The 12,285-nt window shown below is 38.0% G+C and overlaps 2 protein-coding genes across 8 annotated transcripts; both read right to left on the reverse strand.

The window, feature by feature from the left end:
* Positions 1–624: 624 nt before the first annotated feature.
* On the reverse strand, positions 625–10,050 carry LOC136237928 (uncharacterized). Of its 7 annotated transcripts, none has more exons than XM_066028200.1 (14): positions 9,678–10,050; positions 5,519–5,683; positions 4,915–5,036; positions 4,789–4,866; positions 4,678–4,716; positions 4,582–4,626; positions 4,485–4,535; positions 4,353–4,397; positions 4,263–4,298; positions 4,161–4,214; positions 3,508–3,540; positions 3,367–3,447; positions 2,079–2,135; positions 625–1,730 (listed from the first exon to the last, which is right to left on the reverse strand). In XM_066028200.1, the coding sequence occupies exons 1-14, from the start codon at positions 9,721–9,723 to the stop codon at positions 726–728; spliced, it is 1,857 nt and encodes a 618-aa protein (XP_065884272.1). In that variant the 5' UTR covers positions 9,724–10,050; the 3' UTR covers positions 625–725. The 7 variants fall into 7 exon arrangements, with proteins under 7 accessions (XP_065884272.1, XP_065884274.1, XP_065884271.1 ...); XM_066028202.1 differs by lacking the exon at positions 4,353–4,397 and adding an exon at positions 4,398–4,421; XM_066028199.1 differs by having other exon boundaries at positions 4,353–4,421.
* A 647-nt stretch (positions 10,051–10,697) lies between these two features.
* Positions 10,698–12,199, reverse strand: LOC136239257 (uncharacterized). Its single transcript, XM_066029988.1, has 2 exons — positions 11,800–12,199; positions 10,698–11,332 (listed from the first exon to the last, which is right to left on the reverse strand). The coding sequence occupies exons 1-2, from the start codon at positions 12,197–12,199 to the stop codon at positions 10,698–10,700; spliced, it is 1,035 nt and encodes a 344-aa protein (XP_065886060.1).
* Between the last annotated feature and the right edge of the window lie 86 nt (positions 12,200–12,285).

Below are 12,285 nucleotides of genomic sequence, written 5' to 3' on the forward strand. Positions count from 1 at the left end.
AAACAACGACCAAAACACCCTGCAAAGGTTCACATTTGGGGTGGCAATTCGGTTAGAGGAGCAACCCAAATTGTTATCTTTACTGGGATTATGAACGCTGTGAGGTATGTACAGCTACATAGCTGTAGATAACAATTGCAGGTATTAGTTAACATAATATTATACTTGTGCAGGTATCGCAAGGTATTGGAATCATCACTGCTGTTATTTTTGAAAAAGTGCTATCCACGGGGTCATAGACTACAGCAAGATAACGACCCCAAGCACACCAGCAAGTACATTGGAAGGTTTTTTGCAGCTAAGAAGATTAATTGGTGGAAAACGCCTGCAGAATCTCCTGACATTAACCCCATCGAAAATGTATGGGGATCACTGAAACAGTTTTTAAGAAGCTCTTACAAGCCATTAAACCTTGAAGAGTTAAAGGAGGGCATTCAGCAATTTTGGCAGACACTGACTCCAACTGTTTGTAAAAAGTACATTGGGCATTTGCATAAAGTGATACCAAGGATTATAGAGGTGGAGGGAAATCCAAGTGGATATTGATACAATTAAGTTCTGTAGAATACTTAACTACATAGCTATACTTTATATACATTTTTTATGCATTGACTTCAGTAATAATTAAGCAGAAATGAATTATTCATGAAAAGGAAACAGTAATCACTTATTAATTGGGATAACAGTAATCATCTAGATAGTTATTACTAACGTTTCTGAAGTATTCACTGTGGTGGTTGTTGTCTACTAGGTTTGTTTATCAGCCTCCTACAACTTTCATCGATAGAAACGACGCAGGCAGCCCACTCTTTTCTTTCATTTTCATACCCCTGGAGAGGAAAGAACTGGAATGTCAAAGATCGGATATATTGAATCATTTGAGGATTTAACTGTGATTTTCTACCCTTTCCAGACACATTGGATGAGCACCTCACCGAAACAGTGAATAATCTTCTGACTAAGTTGACAGAAAAGTTGCGCCTAGAGCAACTAGTATTGTAAATGGATGTGAGCTCCATGTTTGATAAAGCCGTAGTGGGCATTGGAACTGGTACCATACGGTTAGGGGTAGGAGGGGTCCTCACAGAATTTGGTGTGGGATCTGTAGCATTTGTCCCTTGATCTGGTACCAAACAGGCAGGGGTAGGAGGGTTCCTCACAAAACATTGTACAGAATTTGGTGTCACTGCAATGGGATCCATAGCATTTGTCCCTTGTACTGATACCATACAGGTAGGGGTAGGAGGGGTCCTCACTAAAGGCTGTACAGAATTCGGATTCACTGCAATGGGGTCCGTAGCATTTGTCCCTTGATCAAGTAGTACTCCAGCTGGTACCATACGATTAGGAGTAGGAGGGGTCCTCACAGAATTTGGTGTAATTACCACAGGCACTGTAACATTCGTCCCTTGATCAATTGTAGGGTTGGCTTCAGCAATAGTTGACTCATGACTAGGTGGTATCATATTCTCTTCAGCATTTGGCGGTAGCTCCCCCTGATAAGGCTCTGCAGTGGTAGTAAGTGGACTAAGTGATGACTGGTGACTTGGTGGTATCATAATACACTCTGTTGGGGATGGAACTTGTACACTTGACGAATTGAATCCAACTGATATGGTATCGGTGGGATTGAACATTTTCGTAAGAATAGACGCAAGAGTTTTTTGCGAATCCTCTACTGCTTTTGTCAGCTTCCCAACAGTTGAATTGAGCTCCACTAAAGACTTCTTCTATAAAAAAGAAAAAGTTTTATGATTTTTTCAGAGACTTAGCTACTTAAACTGAACTACATTAGTGTGCCAATATTATAAGTTGTGTCATGATTTATGCTTTTAATTAATATTAGTGAATGGGTGAGTCTATACAAAAATTATTAATGCATGTAGAGAATCAAATATATGCAATAAGAAGGTAGTCATGACTGTGCTTTACATACAAAAAAAATTTGTTAGCTTCTGCTTTTTTCTGTATTTGTTCTAAGCACTGATGTTGTTCAGGATGACATCAGTGAAATTTATTGTAGCTATATGCATACTTTTGATTCCCCACAAGCATTAGCACAAGTATGTATTTCTTACCTGTTCAGTGCTTTCAATTTTTAATTCCTTCTTTAGCTCATGAATATCTAATTCCTGCTGGAAAAAATTAAAATTAACAACGGTAACTAAAGTAACTATGTAAATGGAAGCATTTTAGGACTACTCAAATTTTCCACAGTTATAGTTAGAACGAGCCGACAAGGTTTCTACGTGATTTAATGACCTGATTTATGGGTAGTTGAGCCCACATCATCAGAGGGGCACTAAATCATAGAAACTGAAGTCGGCCCATTTTAAGTAGTTTAGAAAGTTTCTCTGAGCGTAGCAGGCAAAGAAAGATTGAGAGAAAGTGGCACTAAGGGTACTCGAATCGAAATTTTTTCGAGGTGTCAACACCATACCATAGTAGCTACTATGCCTAGAAGAACGGCGCCAATGATGATTGTCTAGTGTAGAAAGTAAGCTATAACAAGTGGCAAAATGGCTGTTAGCATTATGAGATATCTGTTAAGTTTGTTAATCGGCAGCGCCACACTAACATCGCATTGTGCCCAGTTATACTGAAGTGGTGTGTTGGCTAGCCAGTATTGTAAGCCTTTAGAAACTTCTGATCGAGTGAAGTGAGTACAGGAGAGTAAAAGAAAGTAGCAAACTCTGTAGCTGTTGTTGTCAGAGTCGAGTTGCTGATATTAAGTGTCAGCCACGCCACCATGTGGCAATAGAACGATCAGCCCAAATATTGTGTGTCTTGTCCATAAAGTAAGCTAACAGTGAAGGTACTGTGTATTTGGCTTTTGCCGACTTTTGTTTGATGAATGTAGTAAACAACCACTGGCGAGACCACAGGTTACTAAGTGGTTAGTAACCCCATCGCAGGTTTCTATTGGATTTAGTAACCTTATTAAGCATCTAGAGAAATTATACGTAATTTTCTAAGGGAGAATAAGTTATACATCCATGATGTTTAGCGTATGACTGGTTATGCAAGTCTTGCACCTATCATACTGAGTAATAAAGTTAGCTCAAACTATTATATTATTAGCCAAGTATTCAAGTGAGTTTCAAATATACTGATAATCCTAATGCTAATAGAGCTACGTTTATGATAGATATAATAGTAAAGTACCTCAGGTTGCACAGCTATCACAGATTTTCAAGATCCATGCTATAAAATGCCACGTTTCGTGTGACTTACTGCCAACTAAAATGGTTACAAGACAGTAGTCAGCATCCATAATTTCACATGTTATGCTGCTGTGCAACATAAGGAACCAAGAACTGCACAACTTGAAAGGGCTATACATAGTATACATTTTGAAGTACACACCTGTCTACCACCAGTGTAGTGGTACACGGAACGGTCACGCTCACGATCACTCGAATCCATAGCCATCGGTACCACAATTTCCTATGTAAAATTACAATAATTAAATGACCAAGTTTTCCAATGCTAGTACACAGTACATACTTTGTTCACTGCTCCAAAAGAATCTCTCGTATGCTGTAATTAAATAAATTAAAACAAATTTAATGTAAGAATTTACATAGACCATCTCAAGCAAACAACAACATAGGTTGCAGATTTCTTTTATCGTCTGATCTGTACATTGACTATGCTGAAAATACACTACTGGGTCAACAGTACCATACAAATTAGCATATTAACTTTTTCTCAGAGCACTAGTTATTCATTTATTCCTTTTTAAGTGTTGAACGTGTATCGGTACACCTAAGATGGCTTTTGCTGGGGGCAATAATTTAGTACATGAACTTGAGCAATTTTCTTGTTTGACACACTGCCCTGGTAGTCAGATAATTCAACATCAACAGTTTCCTACAACAATCATTCATCATCACTAGACAAAGCAGTGGTGATAGTTTTTTTTGACTATACAGTATTGTGCATCAAAGTGAATCCATCCAATAATTGATGGTACACAAGAAACAAAACACTAGGCACAAAAAGGCTACAAAATCTGACTGAAACACAGTGTCAGCCTATACAATCAACCAACTCTGCGAAGCCCAAAACTACACAATTACACAATGTAAGTATGGTTATTACAAACCCACTGCTAGATAACAGCTAAGAAAACTGTGCTTTTAAAGAAAAGTACCCACTTCAATATCATCTTCACTGTATTCATCATCAACATTTTTGTGCTGATCTATGATCTAGAGGATACATTAATTAACAATTGTACATATATTTAAAGCACTTACAATGTCATTCCAAGTATCCAAATCATCTGATGTCATCTATAAAATACAAAAATACAGTACGTTTTAGCACGGTAATGTATTTACACATACTTCAATTTCATTCATGGGAATTTCTTGTATGGGAGCTTCACCAACCTTTAAAATAAAATCATCATCATCCTGCTATATAAGATATATTTTAGTAATGAATATGTGTCAGATCTTGGTACTATGTATACTCACTTGCTTTGCTTTCTTTGATCGCTGCTTTTGTTTGCCTTTCTTTGTAGTTTCCTAGAAAACAAGCATCAAACTTGGTCACATAATAAGAAATGGATACATTTTTGGTCTTCTGTGGTTGTTGCTTGCCCATTCTCCCGGCCTCCTGAAAGATTTTATAAATCATGCACAATAAACATAAAACACCTGCACATACATTGTCATGTTTCATGCTTTTATCTTCATTGTTGTTTACCTAAAGGGAACAATAACAAATTATTGAAGCACCTATATATATGTTAAACTTGCACATGAAGCACATTCATACTTGTATCAGTTTTCTTTTTCTTCTTCTTTTCGTTTTCTTTCTTCCTATTTCTTCACTCATACTTTGAGCTTCATTAGTCTATGATTGATCTACTATAATGAAATTTTCAAATGGACATATACCTACATCAATCAATTTCCTTCCTACAACAGCTTTCTCCTTTGTGACGTTCTGTTTAACTCCTCTGTTCTCCTTTTCTTCATCATTCAGCAATTCGTCTTCTTTTTTATTGCAACAATCTTTTGATCCTACAACAGAGAATATAACACAACAATAATATGAACTGCATGGCTTGGTCTCTTGTTCATTTCTTTTATAGCATATGGGCAGATTGTGGTAGGAACTTGTAAGACAATTTAATAATACACTCCTATCAATTATCCAAGCTCTATATTGGCTGTATATCAATGGTGCATGAATTTGTGAGAGTTACGTAAATCTTAGCTTTGCATTTCACAGACATACACATTTATTAGGTGCTCACAGTGTTTCTGTTAGAATGCACGACATGATACATAGGTACAGAAAAATAAAATTGATCAGTCACTATAGGAAACCACATTTTCCAGGTTAGGTTATCCCATTTGCATCCATGAAACTGCAAATTGTGAATATAGATGTAGCTTATGCGGTATAACAACAACCCCTTAGTGGACCAGTGGTCCACTACACAAATCCATTCATAAATGAATTAAAGACCTTCTGACACCCGTGATGGAAGTATATTTACCTGCCATAACAAAAGTAGCTGGGTACAAAACTCCATCGTCCCACAGCACAATACAACTATCTCCTTCAGATAGCTTTTTAATATCTGATTGTATCCGAAAATCTTCTACAACAGACGTACACCCCTCCTCCTCATCAAATCGAACAACAGCATGATCACATGCATCTACAGTAAAACAATTGATCAATATGTACAAAATATTGCCAACAAACAGGTTCTCACAGGTGCATGTTTATGTGTGTAAGTATATATCTCATGCAAGTTCTGATACTGCTATGGATTATTGACCTATTACTGAGTGATCAAGCAAGTAGACACTAGACCAGAACATAAATTTCACAAATCACTGCAGATAATCATTGATATGTGGTAGCTTTGAGTTGACCAGTGAATTTTCAAGGTCCAGGATGCCACCAGATAGTACTCCCACAACATTATTTACAGCCAGTTTATACACCATAAACCACTAATTGCCCATAATTTGTGGTATATGTTTATCTAATTTCAAATGACCATGGTTCTTTTTTGGAAATTTAATGTTAAAGTGCAAAAAGACATCATGGATTATACAACGCTGGTTGTACGTAATAGTAAATCCAGCTACTACATGTACCTACATGTTCAGTGTAGGTGCTGTGTTCAATAAAAGATACAATTTATTACTGTAACAGTTCACACACAAATGCCATGTAACTTACATACCACTCACCATATCAACCAGAAGGCATACAATTGACCACAAATTACAACCACCTAGTGGTTTTCTGTATAAGGTAGTATTGACTAGAGAAGTAGTTCTTTGGCTTTGGTACCAAGTACATGTACTGTTCTAAGCTTCTGTACGATATAAATGAAGTTTCAGTGCTTGGTGTTTCCTAAGAAGTTAGTCAATTTTGGCAATTTGTCAGGCAGCCATGGTACAGTGAAGATATGGACACAATGCAGTTCAGCAAACTCATTACAGAGATGTGCTAATACAGCATGACCAGTAGCAAAGTACTATATAGAATTATAAGAAATGTCTATGACTTGTGTAGGCCTCTAAAAGCACACTTTGAATTTTACAGAGTATAAAATTATTTTTGAAATATATTGCATTCAGTCATGGGTTAAGTTAATTTCATTAGTCAGGAAAGTTTAATTAGGTGGGTTCAAACTAAACAAACACAGATGTTCCTCCTTAAACCAGAAGCCTGTAAACACAAAATGCTAATCCCTGTCAAACTTACCACTAATTGATATAGCAATTTGTGGTGCATAATCCAGGGTCAACAGAATTATACTCTGAGCCAACTTTAAATATGCTATAAAGCACAAACAAAAGAGCTGGGTGGATCTGACTGAGTTATCTTTAGGTCTAATGTTTTTGTTTGATAACTAGCATTGTATTCGTTGTGTCATTGAGCCAAAAATAATGATGAAGACATGCCATCCTATAATGTCAGCGTACTACATAATAAAACATGAAAGTCTTTATGTACAGTATGAAACCACTTATGAAATTAGATAAAACTGACACTACAGAATGCAATGTTACTGTATAACCAAGTTTAACAAGTAGAATGCTTGTGTAGCTTCCCAAACAATACCAGAGACAGGTTGGCGGAGGATATGTCTAGTACTAATGAATGAATGGGTGAGTAACACATGAATTTCGTTAACTTATGAAATCACTGTGACCAAGAAGAGGCTCCACTGAAAAGCTTTTGTGCCTACACCTTCCTCCACTGTAAAAACACTGTGCCTTCAAAATCCCAGTACGTACTAAACAGCACTGGTACTAGTGTGCAGAAAGCTTATTAAATTAGAAAATAAACTACCATAAGGATATGGATGCAAGAGGTCTTGGAGCTCAAACTATTCCTGAACATAATATCATGCGTGTGCTACAAAACAAAATAAACAATTATAGGCCAATTGCAAAGTTATGCAACTCTGTTGTGCCTTGTGTGATGCTATGAGATTCTAATCAATACCACAATTTTGAATCTAACAGTATTAGTATGCTTTTCAAAGATGACACTGAGTAGCTACATTATTAAAAACCACTATAATGTGGGTGGTAAGTACAGTGAATTGAAAAAGAATATAGTAAATGTTTGTCCAAGACATATTTTTGCCATGCTATGTCATAAGAAACCATGAAAGTCTTTATGTACAGTATGAAGCCACTCATAAAATTTAACAAAAAATTATGTGATTGGCTTCCTAAACAATACCAGAGACAGGTTGGCAGAGGTTATGTCTATAGTACTAAGTAATGAATAGGTGAGTGGAATTTGTAAACACATGAATTTCAATAGTCAATAGTCTGATGTACTTATTTGGATGTAAAAAAATATTGGACTTCTAAAAATTTTATTCTACCATTCCAGTAGTCCATTCCACTGTTTATACACTCCCATTAAAATGTTTAACAGTCATTCATTATCCTTTAACCATATTACAACTCTTATACCATTCATGCATGCTTATACCACAGACTTGTCAGTTAGGCATGTTCCTGAGCTTTTTAACCAAGCAAGCAGTATGCTACCTATATACCAACAGTAGCTAATAGCTTTGACCAGATGAGGTAACCAATCCATGTACAGCATCACTTCCTTCAACCTAACCTTGTTGTAGCATGCAAAGGAAGTTGGAATAAACTACCCATAACATGCAGCATACAGTGCACTAGAAGTTTCAAACAACCTTTCTAATGAGCACAAAACAGCAAGTTGGCATTGTGCTACTTCTAGAGAAGGCAAATGTTTAGCTAGATAAGTACATTATGGCTATAAAATATTGTGCATCCATAAGCGGGCAGCTCGATGGATCTGCGGGAGTCGCTCGTGTCCATCTACCAGCTCTTGGACTATCTCCTCGAACGATTGTTGCTCTCAACTTCACCGTCCTTCTCTGCAGTCAAGACGAAGTTTCCTTTCAGTCAGTTTCCTCAATGACAAAAAACCATCAGCAAACACCTATTGCATTTAATAGTCACTGTTAATTAATTCAATAGCATCTACCAGAAGTCACCATCTTTCACTAGTCCCTCCATTGACTCTAGGAGATATTCATTTTTTGTCAACACTACTTTCCTCTGGAACACTGTACCATTACTAATCGTTGAAGACAGTAATCGAAAGTCTTTCCAGCATCTCCTTATAATTACTTATGTGTCAATTAATTTCTGTATCACTGTTTTGAGCATTGTTTAGCTAACTGTGGGTCTATATACATATGTATGTATGTATGCTTGTTTTTGTAGGCAGACACATTGTACAAGCTTTACCTTTTGTGTATGCCTTCCTTTATGATAATAATAATAATAATAATAAGTATGAATATAATAACCAAGTAATAATAATAAGTGACGCCATTAATAATAAGTATGAATATAATTATTTTTGGTAATTAGTTACAATGGTATGGCCTCCAAATAAGTTTAATCTGCCATAACTTATGCATAGTAGCTATCTTCACAAGAAATGTACTTCACGACAGTTTCATAGTGTCTATCGTATTTTCTCATGTAAATTCTTTAGAGAAAGGCTCGAAGCTACTCTACATATTCGTTCGCGCAAGTATAGGCCACGCCCCTTTTACCTCGAACGTCAGTACGAAGCTATAGACACGGCGTTTTCAGCCCATTGTGAAAAGCACCCATAACATTTCAGGAGCTCGTTTCACACGGGTTCAAAGTTGGCACGAATAAACCTCAAAGCGAAAGCTTATACCTAGTTATATAACCTAGAACTGCTATACTGGCGCTGCATGCATAGCTATAGTCTTCATTCCTCTCATACTGTAGCATAGCTAAGCCACTTTGCTAACTTGGATGCGCAAATACAAACCAAAAGCTACAAACACACTCAAACGTTTTTGGAACACGACGGTAAACGCCCCTGGTAAACTACTTTTAAAAAGACCTGGCGCGTCCGTTCAACTCGCGCTCTAGCTATAACCGTAGAACTACTTACCATAAAACAAAAGGCGACGTCTGGCTAGCGTCACTTGGTTTGCTTAACAGCTGGTGCAAATCAATGCGAAAAACAGCTAGATCAATGCCCACCAGCCAGTATTGGTTGGCTAGCTACTTAGCGTTAGCTAAGCATGTACGACCAAAAAAGCAGTTAGCTAGCTAAATATAATACAGCAGTAATTAATAACAAACCTTTGCTCGCGAGCGCCATTGCACGCCTCGGCCTTAAGGATGCCATCTCCTTTCGAGTAACTTCGAGTAACTTCGAGTAACTTCGAGTAGACTGTGAATTGTCAAGTAGCTAGGCTCTACAGGGGGGTGCCAAATATCGTTAATTGTCAGCTGTCTGCGACGAATGGTTGAAAAGACGGTACCAGCCAGTTGTTGATGTCTCGAACGACTGTTCCACGGGATTGAAAGTTTAACACCAGGTGAATCCCGTAAAGTATGCATGAAATCATCACCACAGAATGTTTATCAGTGTATACCTCTTAATGGCAATGGATTTCTATCGCTTCCGTTGAAGGGCTAGCAGTATTCCATATCGTGTTTTGGTATACGTACCTGCGCATGGCGAACTCTCGAGGTAGCTTGGGAGTGCTTGCACGTTACGGTAGCGTGATCACGCGCGTACTCCAATGCACGATGTAATGGACTCCAGAGCAAGTGCGACGTTGGCTTAGAGCGGTACCGTAAGCACCTGTAATATTAATAATAGTCCTCATAAACTAGAGTTCCAGGTTTACCATGTGGGCGGGTGACCAGAAACTAAGGTTTGACTTGGTGTGGCCTAAGTCTCACTTGTCAGGACACGCTGTAACATCAAGTGATGATGTTTCTATATAATCACGGAGTTTGAAGTCGGTGCCCGAACGAAAATCTTAGAATACAAGTGCGTTGCCTAGGGCGTCTCCTAATCAACTCGCCGGTAAGAAAGAAACCTCGAAAGAAACAGCGAAACTGAAAGAAATGAAACTCGACTCGTTTATCAGACTTCTAGCTAGTAGTTTACTGAAGCCAGCACATGCTGAATGTCGCGTGAGATTGTAGAAACAGTACAAGTTTACTTTGTCGCGAGCCGCACGACAATTAACGACCCGGTTCACTTATTAAATATTTTATAAACAAGCTACTACAATACAGAGCTGCAACTTTTATTCGTACAATAACTAACTCACTTAGCAACGGCCTTTAGCCAGCTAAAAAACCGGTTCAACAAGTTGTACAAGTTACGTAACATAAATACACGTAATTAGTTTCTCGCGTGATCCGCGACACTCCCCAGGAGGGGGGGGGGACATCATCATCATCAGGGTCAAGCCACAACTTCAGCATACTTCTTGCTGTAATGGCTGCATTACGAGTCGGCTGGCTTGTCCTTGGTGTACACGAGTCGACTGGAGCATCATTACTCTTATCATCATTCAAGTCCATCTCATGGGGTATCTCATCAATGTCACTACCACTATTCAGTTTAGTGTCAGTATCCTTGTTCTCCATGTTAGATACATCAGTGTCAATAGTTGTTTCATCTGGACATTCAATAGGGTACAACATACTGACTGCTCTATTAAGGTACTTGTTTGGTGCAACATTAACCTTTGCTGATCTAATTTTCTGGTCCTTTCCCCTTATAACTTCAACAATTCTACCAACTCTCCAATGTCCACGAGGTAAATTCTCCTTTACCAGCACAACATCACCAATTTTAGGAGGTGTTGGTATGTTCTTTGATCCCTTCAATGGCACCTGTGATTTTTCTCTTAGACTTAAGAGATATTCATTTCTCCATAAAATCCAAAATTGGTTTAGACGATTCTGTCCTCTCTTCCAAGTTTGCAATAGTGCTTGTGAAGATGTTGGTCAGGATCATCCAATACATTGGGAAAGATGTGTTGTGAATGAAACGACAGAAAATTTGATGGTGTGAGTATCATACTAGAATTGATGTCATCATCCACATATACTAGTGGGCGGGAGTTCACCACTGCTTCTGTTTCTGTTAAAGTTGTGATTAACTGCTTTTCTGTCAAGCATTGATTTCCAATGGTTTTCCTCAGAGCTCTTTTAGTTAAACCCACCAATCGCTCATAAAAACCTCCCATCCATGGGGCCAACTCAACAATAAATTTCTATTGAATATCTTGTTTGGAAAGGAAGTCATCAATACCATCTGATGTTTGAAGCTTAGCTTTACTTAACATTTGTTTAGCTGCTTTAAAATGTTTTGCATTGTCAGAAATTATTTGTCGTGGAACTCCACAGCGAGCCATGAAACAACGTAAGCACAAAAGAAATTCATCAGCAGACATACCTTCTACTAGTTCTAAATGTATAGCTCTTACCACCATACAGGTAAACAAGCACACCCATACCTTCTTGTAGATTGGTTTATCACCATTTGCATACTGCTTGATATAAAGTGGCCCAAAGTAATCTAGCTCTGCGTATTCAAATGGTAGAGCTTCTACAACTCGTTCCTTGGGCCAGGGTGGCATGTCTGGCTTTCTATAAGCAGTTCCTTCACACCGACAACAGACTCTACATTGTTTCAACAGCTTTCTAACAGTTGACCTGCCATGTGGAATCCAGTATTCCAACCTAAGTTGAGCTAAGGTTTGAGAAACTCCAGCATGAAACACTCTTTTGTGACAGTCTTCAACCACAAGTCTGGTGTAGTGCTCATCCTTTGGCAGCAGTTTAGGACATTTCATAGCTTGATTCAAGCTAGTGGCATTTTCATACCTTCCATGGCATCGCAGCAGACCAGTGTCATCTTGCTGAAGGTTCAACTGATTTC

Source organism: Dysidea avara, chromosome 11 (genome assembly GCF_963678975.1).
Source record: "Dysidea avara chromosome 11, odDysAvar1.4, whole genome shotgun sequence".
Taxonomy (NCBI): domain Eukaryota; kingdom Metazoa; phylum Porifera; class Demospongiae; order Dictyoceratida; family Dysideidae; genus Dysidea; species Dysidea avara.